The sequence below is a fragment of the Acomys russatus genome, chromosome 9 (assembly GCF_903995435.1).
Source record: "Acomys russatus chromosome 9, mAcoRus1.1, whole genome shotgun sequence".
Classification (NCBI taxonomy): Eukaryota; Metazoa; Chordata; class Mammalia; order Rodentia; family Muridae; genus Acomys; species Acomys russatus.
This window is the reverse complement of record NC_067145.1, coordinates 64,037,432-64,064,451: the sequence shown is the minus strand read 5'-3', so window position 1 is coordinate 64,064,451 and position 27,020 is coordinate 64,037,432. Positions and strand designations below refer to the sequence as shown.

General features: G+C 43.3%; 1 protein-coding gene across 2 annotated transcripts in view; it reads right to left on the bottom strand.

The window, feature by feature from the left end:
- Positions 1-1,453: 1,453 nt before the first annotated feature.
- Dip2c (disco interacting protein 2 homolog C) overlaps positions 1,454-27,020 on the bottom strand; it is a 402,377-nt gene continuing 376,810 nt past the window's right edge. The window contains exons 33-39 of one of the 2 annotated variants that reach the window (XM_051151462.1): positions 22,431-22,460; positions 20,867-20,928; positions 14,240-14,297; positions 12,931-13,005; positions 9,731-9,905; positions 7,132-7,255; positions 1,454-3,760 (exon numbers count right to left, since the gene is read on the bottom strand). In XM_051151462.1, the coding sequence (XP_051007419.1) occupies positions 3,508-3,760; positions 7,132-7,255; positions 9,731-9,905; positions 12,931-13,005; positions 14,240-14,297; positions 20,867-20,928; positions 22,431-22,460 (777 nt within the window). In that variant the 3' untranslated portion in view covers positions 1,454-3,507. The remainder of the gene's footprint in view (positions 3,761-7,131; positions 7,256-9,730; positions 9,906-12,930; positions 13,006-14,239; positions 14,298-20,866; positions 20,929-22,430; positions 22,461-27,020) is intronic. The other variant, XM_051151461.1, reaches the window with a different exon arrangement.

Sequence of the window (27,020 nt, the reverse complement as noted above, 5' to 3'; positions counted from 1 at the left end):
GGCTGTGTGGCACTGCTTACCTAGCTAAGTGATCTCCCTAGCCTCAGGCTGACTTTAAAAAAACAATCATCAGGCAAAGATCAGGTAACTAGTCAAGACTTTCCCAAAACAAAACTGTTAAGACACCTATGATCTTGAGCAAAAGAGAGATAGAACCTTTCGTTACTCAATGAACAAGGACACTTTGAATTAGAATAGGCAACCAGTGGCCTGTCCAGACATACAAAGTAGTTCCCCTGTGACACAGCAAACAGAAGGGTTCATACATAGGACATATGTTTACTCTCTGCCCCAAAGAGTTACCAATAATCTGTACACTTGCAGCAAAATGTGAACAAATATATTCAGATATATTTTAAAGAATAAAAAAAACATTTCACAAAACATTTGTTGCCATAGGAACTGCTGTAAACTAGAAATGCCTACATCAAGATTTACACATTCAAAGCAGGATCATCTGTACTGTTATGCAACAAGTCATGTAAACAGAGTAGATACATTTCCCAGCAGTCACCTCCTTCCTGACAGGGAAGTGCTCTGTCCCAGACATTTTTTTTCCAGGGTACCAATTAAGAAACTGCTATTTTCAGAGCAACAAAAATAAAAGCTTTTATTTGTTCATTTGAATATAAAACAGGCGTTATCACAGATGTACAAAGCGTACTGGTGGTTGAACATACAAGAAGGTTGCTGTCCTTTGCACATAAAAATTTTGTTTGAAACTGTGATTGGTTGAGTACATGAGTTTTCTCTAACCAGTCACCACACTCTGAAATAACGCTGCTAACATTCAACTGATAAAGGGACCGTCCCCTTGGGTAAAGTGTCAAGCAGGGTTAAATATATATAATAAACAAGCACCATGAGGAATCTGCTCCTGTTTGATTAGGTCTGTGCCTCAATGTTCATCGTGTGCCCTCTTTTTGTGCAAGTTGATTACACGGTTTTGGCTGACTCCAAAAGCACATGGTCACAAGACAAACATTTTTTTTTTAAACATTCTCATGAATGAGTTATCTACAGTACGATTTCTAACACACAACGACCCTTCTTTATTGCTGAAACTGGTGGTACTTAAGTGTCTCCTTTCCTCTTTCTTGCACAACTAAGCTTCCAACCCAGTCTACCAACTCTTTCAAACCTAGTCTAATGTCACAGGTGACAGGATGCAGAAGAGACCTGCTGTGAACGGCTTTTGCAACTGTACTGCAGCCTTTGCCCTCCTTGGGTGTGAAGTTGATATGGTTAAAAGTTAAGAGTTATGTTTTGAATGACATCTAAATTTGCTCTGCTTTCTTACATCAGCCAGATGGAAGATTTCCTGCACACTGCAATGATGTTTACCAATCAGTATCCTATCTGAAATGTTAAACCAAGTTTCTTTTACGAGGGAGGAGGGGAGGGAGGGAGGGGGGGGGAGAGAGAGAGAGAGAGAGGGAGAGTGCTTGTATGTGTGTTCAAGGGTATATACATATGTCAAGAAAATGTTTTTCTGTGTGTGGCAGGGATTTTCCCCCCCTTGGGAAGCTTCAGACTACAGGAATGTGTATTTGAAACATGTATAAACGCATAGCAATGAGCAAACAATATTTGAAAAAATAAATGATTTATGAAGATGGAAGAATGCTTTACATATGCAAAAATTTTAAAAGTGCCACTTAAATTAAAAACGAAACAAAGCAAAACAATCAGCCTTAGATCTCAGAAGTCAAACAAAACTTTCTTTTATCAAAGGGCTTACTGTTGGCTGCAAATAACTAAGGCAGACAAAGACCCTGCCCATAATACAATCAAGAACCTAATTTCTGCCTAGCAACAATTTTAGTCAGGCTTCTCTAGTACTGGGAGCCACTGAAGGGAACATACTGTGGCAATTACAAAACAAACCCCTTCTTGTAATGCTGTTACCTTCTTCTTGGTCTGATGCAGACAGAGATACAGTGGCCAAGCTGTGCACATGAAAATGTAGGCACACAACACCAGGGATCAGTTCTCCAGCGCCTAGTACAAGGATGAAGCCGGCACAACTCCTTGTTGCGTTAAGTCCCTAGAATAGTGCCTACTCAGGGTCAAGCTAGGAAGCTCCCAAGACCAGAGAATAGAGCCAGCTGGCTATAGTCAAGAAGACATCACACATAGCTTTCCCTCAAAGCTGTTCTGTACATTTATGCGCTCACAGTGGCCACTGGAAGGGGTAAATGAGTGACACATGGTGCAAATGACCACAGGGCATCTTCTTTTCATACCAAGGAACAACCAAAAAATATATAAAGTGACACAAAATGCTAAAATAAAATAAAATTGACATTATGCAACAGATTCTTGCGGCTGAGAAAACAGTGCTATTTGCCAACCTGGAGCCTGTCAGTGTCATTGGCACATGCTGGCACGAAAGCATTCACTGTCGTCCTCGCAGCAAAGGAAAAAATAGTGCACATTAGCATTAAATCCCTTCACCATCTCAGAGACGGTGGTGACTCCACTTGCTGGTCTCTGGTCTAAGACAGGGTTACTGGCGATCTGCGATTGCTCGGAAACAGCCAAGTGTGTGTGAATACAGTGGAGGGCGCACCATGCAAGTGACAAGTTCTGCATTTAAACTTTAAAATCTCCTTTGTTCATTAGTGAATTTATATTTCATATATATATATTTGTTGTGATACTATCCACGCAAGATAATACAACACTTTTTTATATTAGCAAACATTACAAGACTTTAATATTCTTGAATGTTTTTTCTCTTTTATATTTCTAAAGAGATCAAAATAAATTAAACATTTTGTACATAATTACATGTCGAGGAAGTTAACTTATTTTTATCTTTTTAGTTTAGTACAAAGATAGTTGCCGAAATACCTTATTATACTCGCTTCTCATTCTATGTTAACTTCAAGGCCATAACTGGCCTCCGTTTCTTCAGCATGTCTCTGACAAAGAAAGCCGCTAAAATCTAATTGGAAGGTGCTACCCAGAAGGTTCTCGTACCTCAATAAACTCTCCTAGAAGGGTGAGATCTAGTGATGGCTTAAATTAGATCCATGTCATTAAGATTCCATGACACATTAAAACAGAGAAAACAATTCTTTGTCACACTACATAAATTGTTTAAAAGAACCCATTTGGAGGGTAGAGTATTCTTTTTAATCACTATTTCGGCTTAACAAAATACCACATTTACGAAGAGAGCACTTCTTATCCAATAATTAAAAAAAAAAAAAAAAAAAAAAAAAGGAAAAAAGAAAGAAAAGAAAGTTCTTAAAAATGAGCTTTTCCAGCAAACTGAAGGCAGTGATCCAAAGTCCTTTTGAGCAAAATCCATCGTAAATTCACATTTCATCTCCATGCCAGGGTGACTGCTCCTAGAAGTGCTACCCCCAACCCCACCACATTAGGCTCCTCCTTTGAGTATAGCCCAAGTGTCTGCATGTCTCTGTGGACACTGAGGAAAAACAAAAACAAAAACAGGTCACATCTGTAGAAAAGTCTGTGGAAGCCAAGGTGGTGAGACTACATGTTATAGGCCACGTAGATGGGATCTAGCTGGTCTGCCAAGAACCCGTCTCGCAGGTGCATCCGTTGCTTCTCTCCCCGGGAGTTGATGGGGATGACACCGATGTCCACCACGACCACCACTCCTACAATCAGGTAATGCTCTTCTAGGACCACATTGGTGACCAAGGGAACCAAGTCCAAGGCTTCCTGCTCTGACCCATCAAGTTCAACCACAACCACTAACAGGTTTGTCCAGGTAAAGACAGCACTGAAAGACAGAGAGGAAACCACCATCACAGGGAGTCTTTTACGTGATAAGAACACTTCCTGTTTCTGTTCAGATTTGCCTGGTGCGCCCACCCATCTCCTCACCCTGGCATCCCTCTGAGCTGTGTCAGCATATGGTCTTCCCACCCACAACATACCTTCTTGGATTTTGTCCTGGCATTCTCTCATGGTAGCTCCTGTGTGTTACATGGTGTTTTCTGGATTCTGCTTCTGTGGCATAGGGTCACTTCTGCCCCCTTGGGGAGAAGTCTGCATTCCAGTTTGGCTGCAGTACAGCCGCCAGGGATGTGGTTCCCCCCTGCCCCCCACACACACCATTTTCCTCAGCCCTCCAATGCAGCCTATCATCATGTCTTTCAGGTTCCCCACTCTGCTGCTGCAGGAGTTTGAGTAGCAGCAGGAAGCACTCTCAGCCCAGCGTTCCCACATTCGGGCCCTTGGGCTCAAGCCCAACACGGAACCTGGTCAATGTGTATGAGCAGGGTGTGCTAGCTGGGGCTATAGAAATACTGGGCTGTTTTGGATTGTTCTGATGCAACTGCCATTGCCAGACTAGAGATGTGCCTGAGCTGGCCCCAGATGATAAGACACATGTAGGGCAGAGCCATTGGCCTTATTTCCAGTCAAATAGCATGATAAGGTGACATGTGAGCATAATTAGTAGTTCTGTTTCATAGTACTGTGTTTAGAGATGACAATAACACAGAAGCACTGAGTCATACAATGGGTGTTTACCTGGTGGAAAGGTCTCCTGAGTACTTAGTCTGCCTAATTACTAGAAGCATAAACCCAATGCTGTACCATTTTAAACTCCATTAACCTTGTGACATTGGCTTTTAGGACTGGTTAAAGATCTTGGGGTTCACAAGCTCTGGCACACAGGTCTGCTTGGCTGCAGGAACAAGGGTGGAAGGAACTATATGAATAAACCACAAGGTTCCTGGTAGGAAGGGGGCCCATGAAAAAGGGCACCAGATGGAGAGCCAATCACAGCAGCTCTCCCCTGCTTGTCTGACAATCTCTATTCTAGCTGGAAATAGCATGTACTTAGAGGCACTATTTTTCTACAAACATGAGACTAAGTCTACTAGAAAATAGTGCAAATTTTATTCAGTATAATCAATACACATGCATTATGCTGAAAGAGAGAACTGCAGAGAGCATTAAGCAGGGCATTGCCTTGGGACTCTTGCACCCCTCAGAGAACAGTTTTGAAAATGATTCCCAAGAAGTACTGATATTTCATTCCCATGAGTCACTGTGACACTGAAATATTGGTTTGCCAGGGCCTCCAAAATACATACATGCCCCCAGACACTTTGGGTTGAATAGTATTATGGTATCTGAAATATATGCTACTGTTCTAATGTAATAGTGGGCGCAGCTCAGCTATCCACAGTGTGTGGAAAGTGAACTTTGCTGTCATTTCAGGGTTTGCCAGAAACAGGATAGGGCCTGGAAAACTTCCCCCATCAGGGCTTTCTCAAAGTCTGAGTTAACACAGCAAATCCTGATAAGAAATGAATTTGATTGCTGTGGTGGTGTGAATAACAATGGCCCCCATTGGCCCATAGGGAGTGGCACTATTAGTAGGTGTGGCCTTGTTGGAGAAAGTGTGCCATTGTGGGGTGTGGGCTCTGTGGGTTCAGAAGCCCAAGCCACGCCTAGTGGCTGTTTCTTCCTGTTGCTTATAGTTCCAGATGTAGAACTCCCAGCTCCCTCTCCAGCACCATGCCTGCCTGCACGCTGCCAGGCTTCCCGCCATGACAATAAGGGACTAAGCCACGGAACTGTAAGACAGCCCCAGCTAAATGTTTTCCTTTATGTGAGTTTTCATGGTCATGGTATTTCTGCACAGCCATAAAACCCCAACTAAGGCTTGTATTTGGCAACATGGAGATGGTGTTGTCTTTGACATGGGGATTCTCAGTGTCAGGCAGCGTAGAGAACATGATGCAGTGGTGAAGAGAAGACACATGGAGAAGACTGTAAGAGGACCAGCAGGAGCAGGGGAGGAAGTCCATGACTGACAGTTCCCAGGGTCCTGAGACCATCAGAATCAAATCCCTTAACTCATCAATTTCCTCCTTCCTGGGCTTTTATAAAACAGGTGAATTGGAGGCCCAGCCTGGCCAGGAGCCATGCAACAAGTAATCATAGTGATGCTTAGGATAAAAACCGAGAGGGAGACCCCTCAACACAAATCCTGAGGGAGAATATAAAGGCAATTAAATAGAGGCTACAGCTGAAATTTATAGTCACATAGGCTCAAAATAAGGTTAGTCCTAGGCCTGTGTCTCAAGTATCAAGAGTTCTTACTGTCTTTTGCTTTTCTGTCATATATCCACAGTAAGGAGAAAACTCTGACAACTGGAGGTCATTTATTTTGTTTTAGAGGTGCTAAGTATAGAACCCAGGGCCGTGGGCATGCCAGACAAGCACTCTGACACAAGCCCTGGAGGCCTGTGTGGTTAAGAACCGAGGGCAATGTGATCCCAGAACCTGTACATGCAAACAGGAGCTCAGGTACTTGGCCAAGAGCTCAACACTGAGATTCAGGACAGTTGTACAACTGCTGTCTAGCACCACACAAAATAAGCAAGTAAATAAATGTACCTGTCCTATTCGGATTCAATGAAGGGCAATAAGCCTGAGCCTGTGTTTGGAAACACACTAGAGAATGGTCGCTCAGAATGGAGGTCTGAAAACTGCTCCAAGCTGTTCCTGCAGGTGCTTCTCTCGCCGGCTGTGGCCTGAGAGCGATATTGATCTCTGCCAGGAGGGGGCACTGCGCCCTTAGTGAGCAAGCACCTTGCCTGCCTTCCCAAGCTCAGGAGCACAGTGAGCTCAGGCTTCAGCTTGTCAATGGCACTTTACATATGTTGTGTGCAGAAGCTTGTGGTTTGGTCTTTGGTTTAATTGAAGCATTTCTTGCCTGACAGACATGTCTAGTGGGGCCCGGTCAACACAATACGTCTTTCATGTTTACTTTTCCACGGAAGTGCAATACTTCTTATTACCAAGTATCCGTTGTTGTTGTTGTTTGCTTTGTTTTGTTTGTTGTTGGTTTAATTTGTGAAAACACTATACAAAGGAGCAATCAACATAATTGTAGAAAATAACAACTTGGCTTCCTGGAAACACTGTTCAGGCTAAAAGTCTTTAGCTTCCAGTCACTTGAGATGTTCTCACAGAGTAGGTTCTTCCCTGTACTGTCCTTAGCCGTGAGGAGACTTACCTTGAAGACACTCCATCCTGTCCAGTGTCTAGTGTTAGGGAAACTCCTCCAATCCTGTGATCAATACTTAGGCTCCTCACTCTAGAACAGACAATGCCTTCCCGCCCTCTTACCATTCTGTGACACTTTTGTGGGCTCTGATGACTGAAGTCTCAATGTCTATTGGGTGGTACCTCATGCCCCGCAGCTCCATGGCTTCATCCAGTGCCCCCACCACGTAGAGGGCATCATGGCGCTCTGTTGCAGAAGAAACCAAGTACCAATCACATCCTTTGCTCTATTGTTCTGCTTTCTCCAGAGTGACAATGGGCAAGCAAGGAAAGGAGAGGCAGGTGTAGGGACAGTTGACTCCCTCCTCCTGAGGAGTGTCAGCTGCCTCAGACTCAGGTATTCTTTTTTATTTTTCCAGTGAATGGATGTTCAGCCACAAGGTTCTCATTTTTTGTCTGTTTTTTTTCTTAGACATTTTAATGTCTATTTGCATGTGGAGGCCATAGGCCAGTGTCACGTGTTCTCCTCTATCCCTCTTCACATTATTTTATGAGACAGGATCTCCCACTGAACCTGGAGCTCAGTAATTCAGTGATTCAGTTAGGATGGCTGGCTAGCAAGCCTCAGGAATCCTTCTCAGTATGCTAGTCACCTGGGATAAGGCCACATCTGGCTTTTTTTTTTATACATTTGTATGAATGTGTATTAATTATACAAAACAGTAAGTTACATTGACACTTTCATACAGAAATACAACATGCCTTTCCATCACCACCCTCTTACCCCTATTCACTTTTTATCTCATTCTGTCCAATTTATGAATCTGTCCATGCGGTATAAGCTGATCTTCTTTTGGACCAGCTTCTACCCCCAGACATAAGATCACATCTTCATCAGTGACCAAGGGACTTGGCAAGTGATCAAAAGAATGGGCACCAGTCAGCATTTACAAGCCTGGGCTCCGTGGGGTGGCACTCACTTTGCAAGTGCCTCAGGGCTTCACCTACTCAAAGGCACCAAGGTTACATCTTAGTGTAATGTACCTGGTTCCCTCAACTCACTTTATAGGAGTTCTTCAGAACAGTGATCTCATGTGTCAACAGGAGGGAAAGCCTAAGACTTACATTTATCCTACAAAAGTAACCTTACAGCAATGAAAATGTGGTCAGCCCACTCTTTGCCTAAAAATAAGAACTCTATCTTTACTTTTAAGTTACATTTTAACATAGCATGTCAAGGGAAATTTGAAATAAACAGCTGCCATGAACTAATAGCACACAAGCCTTCTCTAGTCTAGGCAGACAAGCAAGGCCTGCATTTGCTTCTGCTTACCAGAGCTTCGTTTCCTTGTTGGAGTGCATGCCATCATGCAGGGCCAGCGAGGTGGGCGCAGCGCCCACACTCTGCTGCCTGTGCCCTGTGGCTCAGCTGGGCAGGACTCTACAGGTCTTTCTTGAAGGGTGTAAACTGATACCACCTTTCATATCCATGAATAAATAAGCCTGTGACTACCCATCATGAAGCCGCCACACAGGCATGTTCTATCCCCTGAACCGAGGACTTGGGTTAGCAGGCTCGGTGATTTAGGAAGCCTCAAAGTCCAGAATCTCATCTGCCCAGGACTTTGGTCTCATCATGACTCTCTCCACTGTATTTTTTGAGACAGAGCCTCTCACTGAAACTGAAGCTTGCCAATTTGGCTAAGCTGGCTGACCTGTGAGCACCAGACATCCACCTCTCTTGCCTTCTTTTTCCTGGGATTACAGGTGTGTGTGGCTACACTTGGCGTTTTATGTGAGTGTGGGGATCTGAACACAGGCCCTCATTCTTGCATAGCAAGCACTTTACCAATTGCACTATCTTCCCCAGCTCCTAACATACTGAAAACTTATTGTTTGATGAGACATGAGCCTTAGGCATGCACTCTGCCATGAACCACCTTCTAGGCTTGTGAGTATGCTTTGGTATCTTGGCTTCATGAAATACCCCAGTGGGGCTCTCCATATGGAGACACAGGCAGCTAGCAACAACACATACCACTGCTAGACACAGGGCTGTGTCCTAAGCAATGGGAGCAGCAAAGTCCAGTTGCAGGCCACCAGGACCCAGAGCCTCAGTACTCCTTCCCAAACGTCATAGGAGCAATCCTGGTAGGGACAACACTTAGCCCCTGGAACTTATAAGGACACTAAGCACACTTCACCATTGGGAGTGCTGGGCTCATGTTTAGCCTTACCTTTGCTTTTGGTTCTCAGAGAAACAAAAGGAAGGGTATGCACAGCTCTGTTTACTGCATTATATCTTAATCACTTGTATGCACATGTTCATGTGTATGCAGCTGTATAGGTGTGTGCATGCTCATGAATGTGAACATGAGTGTGAAAGCCAAAAATCAGCTTCAAATATCTTCCTTGTTTGTCGAGACAGGGTCTCTCACTGAATTTGGAGACAATGTGACTAGGCTGACTGGCTAGATGGCCCCAGAGAGCTAGGGCCTAAGAGCTTAACAAACACATACTTGAGTTCTGGGGATTAAGCATAGTAAACACTTTACCAGCTCTACTATCTACCCAGCCCCTACTTGTCTTTCAAGGTCAGGTACTTTCAAATCAGAAAGGGCAAGCAGAGGTCCTGGTGTGGCTCTCGAGCCTCAAGGCCATTTTCAGTGTTGGTCAAACTCAACTTGTGTCCAGTGTGTGGCATCCTCCAGCCTGCACTTACCTCCATTGGCATCCGTGAGCTCAGTTCTCCTCAGGAAGCCCAGGTAGCCTGTTCGGGCCCAGATGGTCTGGGTGTCTCCAAAACTCAATCGGGAGTTGAAATGATCAGACTGGAGAGATTCATCTCCATAAATGGTAAAATAGCCACTGGCATTGTGGGCACTGTGGACCCAGATCTATGGACAGAATGAAATATCACTGTGCATGAGCCACTCTGTGCACCCAGCCTTCTGCATGGAAGGCAAGCTAACTGTCTCTACAACTCAGAAAGTTATTTTCCACAGTGGCCAAGGTTTCCTTGGTTCAGTCTGAATACAAGGCAATGGTGGTTTTGATCAAGTATCTGGGGAGGATGAGGTGGGTGCAGGGAGGACAGATACCCACAACATTCCCTATAGTAAAAATACTATGTAAAATAAGCTACAGTTAAGCAACCAAACAAGCCATTCACTGGCTGAAATTTTCATTAAAGCAGATAACTGGAAGATTTTAAAGTGAACAACGTTGTATGAGTTTCTTTGTAGTTTTCCAAATGTGATGATCATTTCTAAAAGCAATTAGGAAATTGCTCAAAGCTTTAAGATTGTGCTCTTCCCTTTTTATATGTTTTATTGACTTATTTAATGTATACAGTGCTCTATCTGCATGTACACCTGCATGCCAGAAGAGGACATCAGATCACATTATAGAAGGTTGTGAGCCACCATGTGGTTGTCGGAAACTGACCTCTGGAACAGACAGTGCTCTTAGCTGCTGAGACCCCTCCCCAGCTCATGCTCATCCCTTTACTTGGCTAGCATACCTTAGGAAGCAGACTATGGTAAGATAGCACAAAGTATGATGAAGGGACAAAGTCAACAGAATAGGCAGACAGGTGGTGTCGGACCTGTGGCTCGTGGTTAGGTAGAAGCTGACACAGATGCAAAGCAAGAGCTGTAGAACCACAGGAAAGGCCCTGGGAAACAGTGGAGCCAACACAATTCCAAGGACATCTGTGCAATGCATCCAGTAATATTGGTACACAGGGCCATACCACAAGCAGGGCTTTCAGTGTATACTGTTTGCAGTACAGGCATTCTAATATCAGATATTTTGTTATTTTACTAACATAGAAATATGGGTGAAAACCTCATGCGTACGGTGTACCACTGTAACCCAATACCCCAGGATAGTGCCTGGATGCTAACAGCCATCGACTGAGTACCAGCTGAAGTAACTAAAAGGTAACATGGATAGAAGGACAACATCAGATGAGGTAGGAACAAGTGTTTTCTGTTCTCCAATGTGTAATATTTCCTTGCTAAGGCAACTGTGACATATTATATTGGGTGTCAACTTCAAAAAGATGTAGATTTATTTTGGAGACAAGTCTCTGGGCACATCTATGAGTGGTTTTCTTGATTAAGTTAGGTAAGGTGGGAAGAATGTGGTGCCTAAGTGTGGGCAGCTCCACTCATTAGCTGCATTCTAGACTACATAAAAAGGAGAAAGCCAGTTGAACCTTCATTCCTGCTGTGCTTCTCAGTACAATGGGACCAACTGCCTTGAGCTTCTGACGTCATGGCCTCCCTGCCATGATGGACCATAACCTGGGACCACAAACCAAAATAAACTCTTTCTTATTTTGCTTTTGTCACAGCAACAAGACAAATAACTAATACAGACAATGCCACATAATTCAGTCTTAAAGGAGGGAAATGGAAGCCTGCCATTCCTAACAACTCGAGGGAAGAAGTCAGTGCAAGACACATACCCCCTAATCTCAGATTTGGACTCTCAAAAATGCTCACAGAAAGCAGAGAGCCAAACAGCTTCCACTGGTGCCTGAGGGTGGGCAGGGTTGGGGAAACGTTGGCTGGAGGGTATTAGTCTTTGTTCAGACGATGAAGGACTTCTGGGAGCTAACACAACACATAGACTGCTTTTTGGCTTGAAAATTGGCAACAGAACTTAAATATTCTCACCACACACAGCAAAGGTAATTATATGAGGTGATAGGTGTACCAATTACCTTGACTGTCAGTTATTTTACAATGCATGCAATCACTACTACATCACGAATATTATGTGTACACCTTGACATATGTACTTTATTTGCCAATTATGGTTCAATCATGTTGGAGTAAAAAAATGAAAAAGTCAACTTTCTGACCTCTCTAGTCCTGGTTGCTTTCGGAGGGACAGAACTCTGAATGTAACACTTGATTAACCTAATTCAGATCATTTTACAAAACCACAAGATTCAAACAAAGGGTCACAAAGTCGCCAGTCACAAAGACAAGAAAAGGATGTGAAACATAGAAATGGTTAGGACTGGCTCCTAAGTCATGAGTCTGCCCACACGCTCTGTGGGAATATGTTCCTGGGTAGGCTGAGACTGTCCTGTTGCTGGTGACATCTAGGGCTGAGGATGCAGGTATGCTCACACAAAGATATCCTCAATTGGGCAGCCAAGGAATAGGCAGAATAACTGGAGGGAAAGGTGATACGGCCCTATATGGAGAGTCTAAGACTGGGGCTGTGTCCCCCATGCCCTCTACTTTCTCTGAGAAATCTTACCAATGGAGAGAACAAGAAAGGAGAAAGTGTGACATTTGGCCTCACTTGAGTGAGTGTCATCAGGACCTTGCTGATGTTAGTGTTGAAAAACTTAGAGGCTTGGAAGCACGATGAGATATTTCTCTCCTTGTCAAAGCATCAGGAGACCAAATGACAGGGAGCCACGGTGGGTAGAATGTCATCACAAATGACAAAGGACTACTGTTTGCTCTCTGATCTAAAACACACATCCAACTACCACTTTGCTAGTCTGTGGGCTTTTGAGTTTTGTGGCCATTATGCTGGGTGTAGCTCTGTTCACTCTGTAGATTTCAATACTGTTCTGATGAAGGAGTTCTTAGAAACAGAGAGGGCTCATAAGAACCCTCTCCAAAGTGAGTCTGTGGAGATCAAACTTGCTGTGCTTTTGGAATTCTCTGATAACAATGTTTCCCCTGTTCTTGGGGGTATGCCACTCTATAATACTGAGCTTTCCAGGGGTGACTGAAGCTGGAAGGCACATCTCTAGGTCCTTCCTGGCCACCAGGACTTGTCTCATGTGAGTACCATGAGCTGTGGATGATAGCAGGTGTCAAAGCAAAAACAGGCTCAGAGGTTTGATCTAGGAGGAGACCATCTCCTGGAAGACTCTCCATGACTCACCTCTCCAAGGTGGGAATCCCCCAGGGGGCCTTTTGTTTCTGGATTGGCAATAATGATCCGGACCCCAGGAAGTATCTGTTTGAGACAGAGGGGAGACAATTTCTGATTGTGGTTAAAAAGGCAGACAAGCATCACACACTTTCCCTTCACAACCTTGCTTCAATGCCAAGTGGCAATTTCCTTTCCAAAAACCATAGAGAGAGCATCGTGGCATGAAGTTAAGTGTGTGTCATTACCAAAGACTGTTCTCATTGCCAATGCACTACAATTCTACAGTCTGGGGCAGAGGGCATTTATCCGCTTTGAGATCTGATTGAGTCCCTCTGCCCCAGACTGCATCACATAGTAAAAGGCTCAAAGGCCCACTCTAAAATGTGACATATGGCTGCCTCAGCTCAGAAAATGTAACATTCAATGGTCAAGTTGAAGCAAGACACTCTGGTAGGAACTCCTGTCACCCTGGAGTAGTCAGGTGGACTTGGAGGGTAGTGACCCTGGCATCTGTACCCAACAGTCCCTGAAATTGATGTCTGAAGGCAATATTGCAGAAAGTGACTGACAGAGGTAGAAACTCAATATCCTGCTCTGGCCTCTGCATGTGTGTGTGAGCATGGGCATGTACACCACATATACTTGCATAAATAAAATAAACTTAAAAATAGAACTATGGCAAATGGAGTATGAATTGGCATTTGGGGCAAAAAGGAAAAATTCATGTAAGTTTAAATATATTTTTACTTCTTTGAAGACTGCAATAATTTGACAGACACTAAACTAATAATGGATCACTGAGAACCATCATCCACATACTTCTTTAGTGTGATATCTTGATTTTTAGCGAGACAATAGGACAACAAGAATCAATAGACTAGTTCACAATCTTTGCTTCCATTAGGTCTGAACAGGTGACTAAACAGTAGTCGATGGTATTCCAGTATAAGATAGTATGAGAACCTTCTCAAGATTCTGAAAGTCTTCTCCTCATAAGGGTTGGGACATGGGATTGATAACTGAATGGAAAAGTCATATTAGAACCTTGGTACTCCTGAAGAGAGACCATAGAGAGATAGATAGCACTGAGGCTTCTAGTCACTCCAATGCGGCACAGATTTGTTATTTTAAAAAAAAAAAAGCATTCACAACACTGTTGTTGCCTTCTTTATAGCCAAACCATCTGAAACATTATCTTTAAGACAGGTTTTCCCGAGGGAACACACAGTCCCTGAGGACACATCTCTTCACACGGCAGAGCCCGTTCACCCTACTGACCTTCATGCTGGAGTGGGACTGAGACACTTTTAATACTCACTTTTCCAGACTCCATCAGAGGTAAGCTATGAGGAGATCCCCTTTCTACCAACCGGACTCTGTAAGTGGAAACATACAACATTCAGTGGGCTTTTTGGATCACGTGACTGTCTTTGGCCACCTTTGGTATGTGGCTTGAGCTTGGCAGGCTATTAAGGTAAGTTACTTGTTAGTATTATCCTACAGCAAAGGTAAAAGTCCCAGAGAGGGCTAATGAGAGCAGAGGCAACAGCCCTGCCAGGGACAGATGGCAAGAACACATCAGTATTGGCCGTAGAGAAAGGATATGGAGACACATTTGCTCCATCCACAAAACACCTGGAAAGATGCCTCTGCACTCTAAGGGGAGGGATGGGCAGTAATTGGCATCCTTAAGCGTGACGGAGGCCCGGGCCATGAGCTTTAGGCCTATAGTGGGTATAGTTCTGCTTGCATGTAGGTAACATGCTGAGAAGGCAAAGCTTCTGGGCTTAGTAGCCACACCAGGCCTGCTAAATTAAAAATGCTTGCGCTGAGGAAACAGTGAAAGTTCTCCTTAGAAGGAAAAGCATAGTTAATGGTAACCCTGTATGGAGAACTACATAGAACTCCATGGCTGACCATGGCCTGAGCTGGCGCATTGTCCCTCCCAGGGCTCTATCACTGTGTAGTCTCTGTGATCTTCACTACTCATTTCCCCTTTTCACCAGTTACCCAAGGACTATATGCTGTTCACTTACCCACAAGGCAATAGTGTGTGTGTGTGTGTGTGTGTGTGTGTGTGTGTGTGTAGGGGTGGGATGGAAGCCACAGGTTTTCTGTTTTTTGTTTGCTTGCTTGCTTATTTTGTTTCTTTGAGATAGAGTTTCTCTGTGTAGCCTGGACTGAACTGGACTTGCTTTATAGGCTAGGCTGGCCTTGAACTCACAGTGATCCTCCTGAGTACTGTGATTAAACTATTTTGCTTTTCTGAGTAAGAGAAATTCACTGGCCTGGAACTTGCTAAGTAGACCAGGCTGGCTTGCTAGGAAGCTCCAGAGATCGACTGTTTCTTTCTTCTCAGAGCAGCTAATATAAACATGTGCCATCATGCCTGACTTTTTGAAAGATTTTATTCACACAAAACAAGGAGAAAATGAGTGTTTGCAAGCACTTGAACAGAAAACACAAGGTGAAAAAAAAAAAAAAGAGCTGGATCAGGTTTGAGGTTAGGGTTATGTTGGATCACAAGTGGTTTTCCCTCTATGAGCTGTATCCCCATAACCTTCTAAGACACAGAATACACAAGTCCCCCCATTCCTACACACCTGATAAAGACTTAGCAAAGGCCACGCGAGGGGGAGAAGCAGATAGAAGAGGCACTGCAGTGCACACCAAAGTGCGCACACACTAATTTTCTGAACAAATGAAGTAATTGCACAACTACCAACAAGGTGATCTGACATCACTGTCAACATTAGGTTCTTCACAGTGACTCTGAATGCTGAGTTACGACCTAGAGAAGGCCTGAGCTCTGCACTGTTGTCCCCACCCTGAGGGTACTGACTGATGCTGCCAGGTTAGGGGCAAGGTGCCTGAACTAAGAACACCCATCCAGGGCCTCCATTGCAGTCTCTGAGTTACAAGGGTAAAGTGGATATTACTAAACTCTACTGATTTAGAGCTGATTTATAAGGTTAATTTCCTGACATATGACCAAGGAGAGGTGGGCTGGCTGGAGAGTAGGAAAAGGCTCCTCATTCAGAATGAGGCTGAGGAATGTTTAAAAGGAACTCAGCCATGTCACTGGGGCTGTACAGTTCTACCAGTAGCAGCTTCCTCCTGTCATAACATGTTTAGTTCACCAGATATTTGAAGAGGATGAGAAATGTGAACAATATGTATTTCATGAGATACCAAGAAAAGGGTTTGGACGTAAGCTCCATGGAAGATTGGGGCTCATCTCAGGAATGGAAAATAGAAATTCTTATAAAAATACCCATGAATGAGATTCTACAAAAGGCAAATTCTTTCAGTTTTCTCTGTGGGGACAGTTATCTGACTTTCAAGTATACTTCAGAGTATAGTTTCAAATGCTGGGTAAACAGAGAAATCACGTTACATCATGATCCTGTGATCACATTCTAATATCAAGTTCAGTTAGTGAGCTAAAGACTTCTTCTGCCTGAAAGGAGCCAAACCTGAAATAGAAGATGAAAAAAGCTAATAAATAAAGATTAAAAAAAAAATCTCAGCCAGGCAGTGGTGGCTCATGCCTTTAATCCCAGCACTCAGGAGGCAGAGGCAGGCAGATCTCTGTGAGTTTAAGGCCAGCCTGGTCTACAGAGAGAGTCAAGACAGCCAAGGCTACACAGAGAAACCCTGTCTCGAAAAAAGAAAAGAAAAGAAAACAATCTCATCTAACCTCCAGGCATCTGCCAGTCACTTCAGCCAGAGGGACAATAGGCTCCAGGGAACAGATTAAGAAGGTAATAAATACAGAGTAGTGACTGCCTATGTACAATTGTTAGAATAGTCACCTGTCAGAGGCCAACGTTCATCAGAAATGCACATGCTATACCCATGGCCCAGCTCCTATCTGCTAGAACCACAGGCCACAGCAGACCCCCAACTCTTCCCAGAAAATACTGGAACATTCTTGGATAAAGTATGCAGAACACTGACACATAAGCCACAAAAGCACATATTCAGGTTAGCATGTGCACACACATACACCAAATACATCTGTGTATATGCAACACACACACATACACACACACACACACACACACACACACACACACACACACACACACACACACTCATGCCACTCACACAATACACACCAGAGCCCCTGGGCCAACGAATGTCTGATTTTCTCCCTGCTTCTCCTATCCTTCTGCTGACCAATGTAAGACCATTGAGGTGCCTTTTTCTCTGTCCACTGCTCTTGGGAATCTTGATACCCAGATATTTACTAGGTAGCAATTAGTCTAGAATCCATGCTTTTCTTTCAATTCCTTCCTTCCTTTCTTACTTCTAAGATATTTCTCATAAAGTCCAGGCTGATACCAAACTTGTTATGTAGACTTTCTGGTCTTCCTACCTCTGCTTGCTGGGATTACTGGCATGTGCCACTGCCTCCAGCTTATACACACTAGGGATGAGCACAGGATCCTCACATGCTAACCTAAGCAAGCATTCTACTAACTGAATGCATCGCAGCCTAGAATTCATCCTGCTCTGGCTACAGCCTTTCATTGTGACTTCAGTTCATAAGCCACGATAGAGCCAGACAAGTCACCACTCTAGAGCTTTATACCAGCACTCGGTTAAGATCTGACAACCTGCTAAAGCTGTTTCTTCAAATGTCTGAGAAATAGTTTCCTTTCCTACCTAAAGATGGAACAACTCAAGTGCTTAGGAAAAGATCAAACTGAAAGAGATCAAGTAACTATAAATTCATTTGAAACAAATACACAGTAAATAATACCTTTTAAGAATTAATAACAACTCTCAAGTAGCCCTTGAGTACTTTCTCTTGTATATGTGGAACTATATTTATCCTGGAAACTAGAGGAATATGATCCTCATTATGTGAGGCAGAAATGTTCTCCATGGCAACCTGGCTATAAACACAGATTGCCAAATCCCTAACATTGGGACTACACGAATAAAGTGGGTATAAAACAAAGAGGCATAAAACCAAGCAGAATGGTTAATAAATCTATTTAATTACTTGCTTCTGTAGGATGGACCTACAGAGATCTTGGTCTCAGTCTCTGAGGTAGCATGCACCTACCTGTCCTCTCTCCTCCTTTCCCGCACAGTGCATAGCATACTGACAACCTAAGCTTCCCCAGGTTAATTAAGTGATAATTGGGCAGGTGTCTTGACGCTCCCAAGTGAATGCCCCATGAAATCAATTGGTAAAGCAATTAATCCTTATGGCAGATCTTCACATAGCTAAAATGAAAAAAACCACTACCCTACTTGCATAAGAACACCAGAAGAATGAAAGAGGATCAACATTTTCAGCAACTTCTCTGACCCACTACCTTACAGCTTGCATTTTCTCTTAGGGTAGCACATCAGGCCTCTGTGGATGGAGACAACAGGCCTCTGTAGGTGAGACTTAACTCAGCACTACAATCTCTACCCTTTCTCTGCCCAAGGCTCCCAGCATGTTCCAACTTACCCTAAGAACCACAGAGCTTCCCCCCGCCCTAGTTACTAGAGATACCTGCAAAGACTAATTTTATTGTACCCATTGTAAACATAGGGAAATTGAGGCCCCAGAGCTAACATCACATTCCAGGGTCATAAGCAGGGAGATAATGACTCAGTCCTGTCTGATCCTGGAGGTCCTGTCATGGGAGCTGCAGCACAAGGTATACTTTATGTATGTCAATCAAGGTCAAAAGCAAACTTGAAGATGTAAAAAGTGGGTATTATTTTCTCCTGGGAAGAGGTGGCTTCAGTGTGGAGGAGACAGATTGAGTAGAGAATGACAGACTCAGCTTCTCAAAAGGCTACGAGAAAAAAGCTAACCATTGGGGGAACCCAGAGGATGCTATTGGGGCTGTCAGTGACTCCTGATGTCAGGAAGATGGACCACCACAGACATGTGAAGGAAGTATGAAGATGACATTGAGATTCTATGCAGTAGGCCAAGGAAAAGGGGCCTAGGCAGATGGAATGAGGTGAGCAAGCCAGACTTACACAGAGGGTCAAACAAACAGGAACATTGTAAATGCCTTGAAAAATACAATGGAGGATGGGTCTGAGGAGATAACTCAGTCAATAAACTAGACAAACACACACACACACACACACACACACACACACACACACACACAAACACACACACACACCATGCACACACATATACATATCCCAAAGTGGAAATTTAAGAGTGAATTACAGTCATAGAGTTAGGAAGTGTCTCTCATTCACAGGTGGTGGGAAAGAGCTGCTGGGGCAGAGAAAAAGAAAGAGCAGACTGAAAAGGCCTGAGGCAGACCTGAGTGAAGAGAGCTGAGGGATAAGTTCCCAGGAAATACTCTGCTGGCTGAGAATAGGGCTCAGTTTTTCTCTGATATAGATGAGAACTGAGCAGGTTATTTCAGGGAAACTGCATTGTATTATATCCAAGCTCTAAGAGGGTGCCTGGGCCAGTCCACCATGCTGACCGGAGGTCTGGGGGCTGCTCAGACACAGCCCCTCAGTCTCAGGTAGCCCATGTGAGAGAACAGCATTCCTGATCATCGCAACTGATGGCATTATCCAGTGAAGTTTACTGACAATTGACCCTAGAGTATCTTCTAGTACACAACTCACTGTCATGTCTCTTTCTAATTATTTTTAATGAGCAAAGCAGCCTAGGCAGGGAAGACTATTACTACTGACTTGACATTAGGGGAGAAGTGTCATTCAGAAGGCCTTAGTCAAGATCATGGGATTAGGTGACCACAAAGAGCTCAGCTTTAACACAGGCCTCCTGCTTTTTGCAGCAGGGCAGTGCTGGTCTTACTTCGTCACTACATACCGTGCAGACCCACATTTCATAGCACTTTCCCAAGCCTGACTTCCTCTTCCTGGGGTGTGAGAGTAGGGAGTGGTGACTCTCTTGGTCTCTTGGGGGTGTCATGTTCCACCTGGCCTCCAAATTAGGACCCCTCCTCACTCTGCAGAGACACTGGTTCCTATCTCTGAAGAGTTTCAGCTGCCTACTAGGTACTGCAGGGGTGCTTCCCATGCCCTCACCCCTAACCATACAACCACTCTTTGGCTGGTTTCCATAGTGTTGCTAACAGCCACTTCCAAAAGGCACAGGGTAAACAGCACACTACCTGGTGTACAGCAACACATTTATTTAAAACCTAACCACCTATGAAACATGTCACCCTACACTTATGTCTGTACAGCAACAATGGTGGGGCATTCCCATGGCCACCAAGCAGAACACAAACCATTTCAGTGGGGAGATTTTTGATATGAAATAATAACATTTTTCTTCTCTCCTGAACATCTTAATAGGCCTCCAGTTGAGGCAGCGCTTCCTCTAAAAGGTCTCATCTTGTGTGGCCCCTGCCTTCTCTTCCTAAGACATACTTAATACAACAACAACACATGGGCACACACCAATAATCTCACTTAAAAATTTTGTTCAGTAGTTTCACAGAAAGGGCAAGTTCACTTCTACTTAAAACTTTTTCATAAAAACACCCACATAGGGCATTTTTACAGTCTCTCCCTCTCCCTCTCTTGTCTGTACCTCTCCTCCCCCCCCTCTCTCTCTCTCTCTACACACACACACACACACACACACACACACACACACACACACACACACACACACACACACCTCATGTAGAAATATAGCTAGAATGTTGACATATATTGCCATGCAAAATAGAACCTCACTGAGATGGCTGTGACTTCCAGTTAGCAAAGTGGATCATCAGATACTTCTAGTTATACCACCAAACTTTTACTACCAAGTTTTTATCTGTAAAGCTTTAGCAAACTTGCCCAGCCATACACTTTATCTATATAATGACCCTCTGAACAAGTAAAACGGCTACTTTCGTTCTAACTTAGATACATTCATGCTGGACCACCACAGTGGAGGGAGAGAGGAAAAGGAGAGAGAGGAGAGAACCCATACCTGTCATGTCTCAGGGCTCTCATGTCAACATAGACAGTGGTAGGGTCAGGTCCTGATGTCCCCTGCAAACAACAACAATGTGGTTAGCCTGTGTGCATGGAATGAAGCTGTGTCTACACTCTCTACTAACTGGTAAGCATTTGTTTGGTTAAACCTTAAACTGAACAAACAACCCCAAAGACTAATGGTGCTAAACCAACTCCTCTCCAAGTAGCTTTTCAACATCCAGTTTGCTCCTCTAAATTCCCAAGGAATGCCTTAGGATCACACTGGTCATTCACAAAGCTTGACTCTAGCCATGCATGTATAATAAGAACGAAGAGAGGGACATAACTTATTTTACCAGGAAAAGTTTGACTGCAAAAGTGGGTTGTCAAGACATGAAGCATCTCTTGCTCCGACATTTTCACTACATGCATCAGAAAGGCTATTTTTAGACCTTACGATACCAAAGCAAAAGTGTGACAGGAGCTGACAGATTGAGGAGGAAGATACAAGAGATAATTATTTTGTTCCTTTTAACCCTGCTTGTGCCTCCTGCCTTAGAGGGTTATTTCTGTCTGTGATATAAGTCATGGAAGTTCTGTGTTTCTCCAAGTCGGCTGAGCAGTAAATACTCTGAGCTGTCTTCATTTAACAGTGCAGTCCAGAAAGCTCATTTTGGCATCATAAATATCTTCTAAAAATATACTGGACTGAGCTCTGACCTCTGACCAACGGCCCCTGCTGGGGGAGGTCTGCATAACTGAAATGATATAATATTTTACATATGATAAGGCAAGACAATAAGAAGGAAGAAAAACATGGCAAACACAATAGATTTGTAAAAGAGGTGCGGAAAGTTAAGCCCTTCAGAATTTACTTGAACTGAACTAGATTTCTTTAAGAATCTCAATTTTGTACCAAAAGAATGTTTAAATATAAGAATAAAAATAATGACAGCATCTCTGGGTATGGTGGTGCATGCCTTTACTCCCAATGCTCAGGAAGCAGGGGTAGATGCAGGTGGGTACTTTTTCCAGGCCAGCTAGGGCTACAGAGTGAGACCCTGTGTAAAACTAAACCAATCACCACCTTCTTGTTATAATATTCAGGGATAGTGGTCACTGGGTTCACACCACTGAGAACAGGAAAAGGAAAATACATGCAAGTAAGACTTGGATGTTTTCAGTGACAGTGAGTGGTCCACAAACAATGTTCTTTCTCCCTTGTAGTTACTCAATGGAGATGTGTTATAGAGCAGCAGGTGGAGAAACACTGATGAAGTGAGTGATGTGAAAACTCATAACCATAGATGGTCAATTAAAAGCAAGCAACAGGTTCTGAAAAGTGGAAAACGGTGGGAAATGGAAGTAGATCTAACCAGCAAGGGAACCAATGATTGTATTCATGGTGATGCTAGATTCATGTGGTGCTAGTCTAGGTGGTACCGCAGGCACAGGCCTATGGAGTGCCTGTCGATATCTGCACTGCACTTCCAGTGTGTCCCAGTGCTCGGAGCTGGAAAAGCAGGAGGTACAGATGTGGGCTATGCACTGGTGTGATGAACAGAAAAGTCCCCTACCTGCTCGGCCAGTGTCCACAGCCTGTGGGGCTACAAGCAGCAAGAGGGTGGGGACAAGAAAGAAGGAGAATACACCAGGCCAACAGACACCAAACACAAAGGACACACATAGGAGAGACACACACACACAAAACAATGCAACAATTAAGAATGGGATGAAGAAAAGGGAGGGATGGAGTTGGGGGAGAATGCAGAAAGCAGGGAACAAAGTAAAAACAAGATCAAAACAATGTCAAATATGGAAACCATTAAAATTAACACTATACTGTTAAAGGTAGGAAAAAAACTGAAAGATATCAACATATCCACAGAGCACAAAAGAGAAATAGAGGACAGACCATGGCATATCAATTGTGGCAGTGTGTTTATCAGTAAGGTAGATAGTATACCTCAACAGCGACTTTATGGGGGCTTTGAGTTTCCTCTTTCCAATGGCACTTGAAAATATGTATCTTATTGGTTTACTTCAAAGTATGTTTTATTGGTTTAATCTAATGACTTTATCAAGACAGTTTTAAAAGATATATTTTATTTTTAATTACGTATGTGCATGCGTGTCTGTGCCTCTGAGTTAACGGAGGCCGAGGTGACACATTCCCCTGAAGCTGGACTTACAAAAGGGTGCAGCTGCCTGACCCAGGTGCTGGGAGCCAGGTGCAGGTCTTCTGCAGAGCAGGATGTGCTCTCAATCTCTAAGCCACCTCTTCAGTTCCTTAAATAACTTTAAGCTTCTCACTATAGCAGTAAGAAGTCTTTATACAGTTATAGTGCCTCACCCTGTTTATAAGATTAGTAACTTGAGAAAAGCATCAAAAGTGCATTTGAAGTCTGAAGGTATCAAGTACCAGGTCTTACATTGTACATTTGCTCCCTCTTTACACATCGACTTTGACTTCAGCCTGGGATACATGAGGTGCTGTCTCAAAAAAAAAAAAAAAAAAAAGTCCAAATTTTTAGGGAGAGTGGGAGGGACAGGCAAGTTTGGTTTGGGCAAAAGACAATGAAAACCCAGCTAATACACTGGCCTGCAATCTGCCCATCTATGCCATTAGCTGTCAAGTTGGTAAAAGGAGTGAGAGTCACAGGAACCAGCCAAAGACCATCTTGCCTAGTTTTGAAATGTTTTACTGGAACATGGCCCATTTGTCAACAACTGAGCCTTCTGAGAAGGCCATACCAACACTAGGCCTGACCGCCACACTCTGACCCTCTAAAGAGCTGGTAAGCAGCATGCAAACGCTCTGGCTAGGGAGTAATGAAGCTTTGCTGGCCCCACTGAACTTAAATGACAAGCACAGTTCAAAACCCAGGAATTTCCCTTGACTGTAACCAAGAACAAGTCAAATGACGGAGGATAAAGGTTCCATGATCTCAGCTCAGAGCATCAGCTATCAAGGACAAGACACAGCAGGAGAGAACAAAGCATTGTAGTTGATAGTGACTAACTCCCCAGAGCATGCAAAACTCCATGACAACATTTTATTTTTACTTCTTTCATCTAAGAATATGGCAAAGGAAAACAAGTGGCTTGAAGGCTCAAATTAATCAAACTCTTATTATAGCTATGTGTTTTATGCTGAAACAGAGTTACACTGGCCTCTGAGCATTCTACTTTGTTCTGTTTAATGATGAAGGGCTTTTATTTCTATCATTATAACTGTATTTCTCTTTCTTTGTGAGAGTTTCAATATTTAAAGTTGAGTAGAACTATTACTATTGATTTAATTCTGTAACCTTATTTATAGACAAGGTTTTCACTCAGATAAATCACTCACCTTATCCTATGTGATAAAAAAAATCAACATTCATGTTTAAGTTCTTCTTTTCTTTTCCTTTAATGAGAAAACAACTGAGGTCTCCTTTGGGAGATGGAAGGGTATTATTTTTCCATCTCTTCCTTTAATGAAAAGAGGATGCTAATAGCTAGTGCAGAGATAGAGTTTCTCTGCTTTAAACAGTAGTCAAGGTTATGGGAAATTGTTCCCAACATAGGTTAATAATAAACAATGACACTGTTTAACAATACTATATCAACTGATGTTAGGCTGGGCATAGGGGTGCATGCCTTTAATCCCAGCATTCAGGAGGCAGAGGCAGGAGATTCTCTGTGAGTTTGAGGCCACCCTGGTCTACATTGTGAATTCTAATACAGCCAGAGCTACATAGTGAGACCATGTCTTATTAAAAAAAACACACACACACACACACACACACACACACAAAATAAAGCAAAACAAACAAAAGAAACTGATGTTAAAGCTAATTAAACACTAAAGTCAGAATTTGACCCTTTCTAATATCTACTTTCATCATAAATTCAACAAATCAAAATTATGTCATTTTTATAACTCAAGATTCTGAGAAATGTCATTCCTAACATGGCTCATTCTTACAGACTTCTTTGTTTTTACTCCGTATCTCTGTCAACTAGCAAAGTCCACCTAACCTCTCTAGGCCTTTCTCTCATTGTAAAAATCAATGACTAAACTTCACATGTAGCAGAGGATCTAACTAGAAGCTGTTCTAATCAAAGGGTTTGATATATTTGTTAAAAATACTCCTCATTCTGTCTGTCTCTATCTGTTCTTACAGAACAAAGCCTGTATGTCCATTTCCTCTTGTAAGTACAATTCAGTTGGTGCAGATTCACACTGTGAGTTCATTTTGAAGACGACTCAGAAGTGTTTTACGTTTCCTATACGGGACAGTAAACTCTGACCAAACAAGTATTCATTTAACTGGTGTGACTTTGGTTGAAATGCACAGGGTTGATGGTTAAAGGGCTTCAGTTTCAGCATTTTTATGAAACTTTTCCATACGCAGAAGTGACAGCATCAGAATGTGTGAGTGTGTTGTGCTCTGAGAAGGGTCATTAGGGATGCTATTCCCTACCACAGCGGCTTACAGAAGACATGACAGGAAGTGTGTTGCAGGAAAAGAAAGAGGAGGGAATGCCTTTGCAACTATGCAGTCTGCAGTGCCTCAGAAGGGAGCACTACAGATGAAAATGCCAGCAAGGAAAGGATGACTCCATAAGAGAGAAGGTGGCTCACTGTGAGACCAACCAGGGGTGAAAAAGATGTGAGGTTGGGAAATGGAAACATGTAGGTGTCACTGGTGAAGATGATATTCGCAAAATAAAAACAAATCCCTACTTTGTTACTTCTAAAGTCTTATTTTTAGGACTACATTCATTTATGTGTGTATGAAGAGGGAAGAGAATGCTGAACATATGTGCCATGGAGCATGTGTAGAGGTTAGAGTCCACCTGTGGTCACCATCTCCTTCCAGCATGTGGTTTCTAGGGATCAAACCCAGACAATCAGTCTTGACACTAAGCATCCTTATCCACAACTCACATCTCTGGCTCCCTTTAGCCTTTAAAACGGCATGCAACGTGATACAGTTGTGTGTTGTGTGTTTATACAATTATAGATGAGCCCATGGAGGCAACAGAACAACGTCAAGCATTGTTCCTCAGGTGCTGCCCACTTCTCTTAGGGACAGGGTCTTTTGCTGGCTCCGAATATGCCAAGTAGACTAGGATGGTCAGCCAGCGAGGCCTTAAGATTCTCCTGTGTTGTACCTCCTTGGCGCTGGGACTACAAGGGTGTATTACCAGACCTGGGTTTCTGCTTTAATGTGGATTCTAGGATTTGAACTCAAGTCCTTGCAAGGCAAGCATTTTAAATGGTACCCATCTGGGTCTGTTCAGCATTAGGGAAAAAGAAAGTGCATGATTTCATCTCTGGTTCAGGCCTTTTGGGTATGTACTTTAAAAAACAATTCAAATATATATAGTACGTAGAGGCCTAAAAGTCCCTGAAATCCCTCTAAAAGTGATATCACTAATTTTAAAAAACACTATTCCTAAGAACAGACTTTTTAAAAATTAATTTATTATTGTTGCATCTCAATGGTTATTCCATCCCTTGTATCCTCCCATTCTTCCCTCCCTCCCATTTTCCCCTTACTCTCCTCCCCTATGACTGTTCCTGAGGGGGACTTCCTCCCCCTGTGTATGCTCATAGGGTATTTGGGCCTAGGGGTCCCACTCAAACTAAGGCACCAGCCAAGGACAATACAGGCGGTAAACTTTAACCCCCTACCCAGATCTAGCCAATGGTCAGAACATTCTCCACAGTTGAGTGGAGAGTGGGGTCTGACTTTCACACGTACTCTGGTGTCTTATATTTGACCAAGTCCCCTGGAGGGGGAGACCTGGTGGCACTCACAGGAAGGATAGCAGGTTGCCAAGAAGAACAGACTTTTAAAGCCTAGACACATATGGATGCGGTTCCCTTTCTAGTCTGAACATGGTTCTGCTTAAGTACTGTCTCAGAGAGACAAAATCTCCTCGTTTGTAACTAGCTGACTATCCAGAATCTCAGATGCTGAAGAGATGTAAGGATGGTGATCAGAGCTATGGAGAAAACCATGAGTCAGAGACAACCAACTGACTGACAGCACATATCCCCACTAATGGATTAATGTTGTGTACACTGTGATTCTGGTCCTCCAACAGAAGCCTAACTTTTCATCATCTTTAACCATGTAGGTGGAAGGTCAGGAAATCTCAAGAATAGCTTA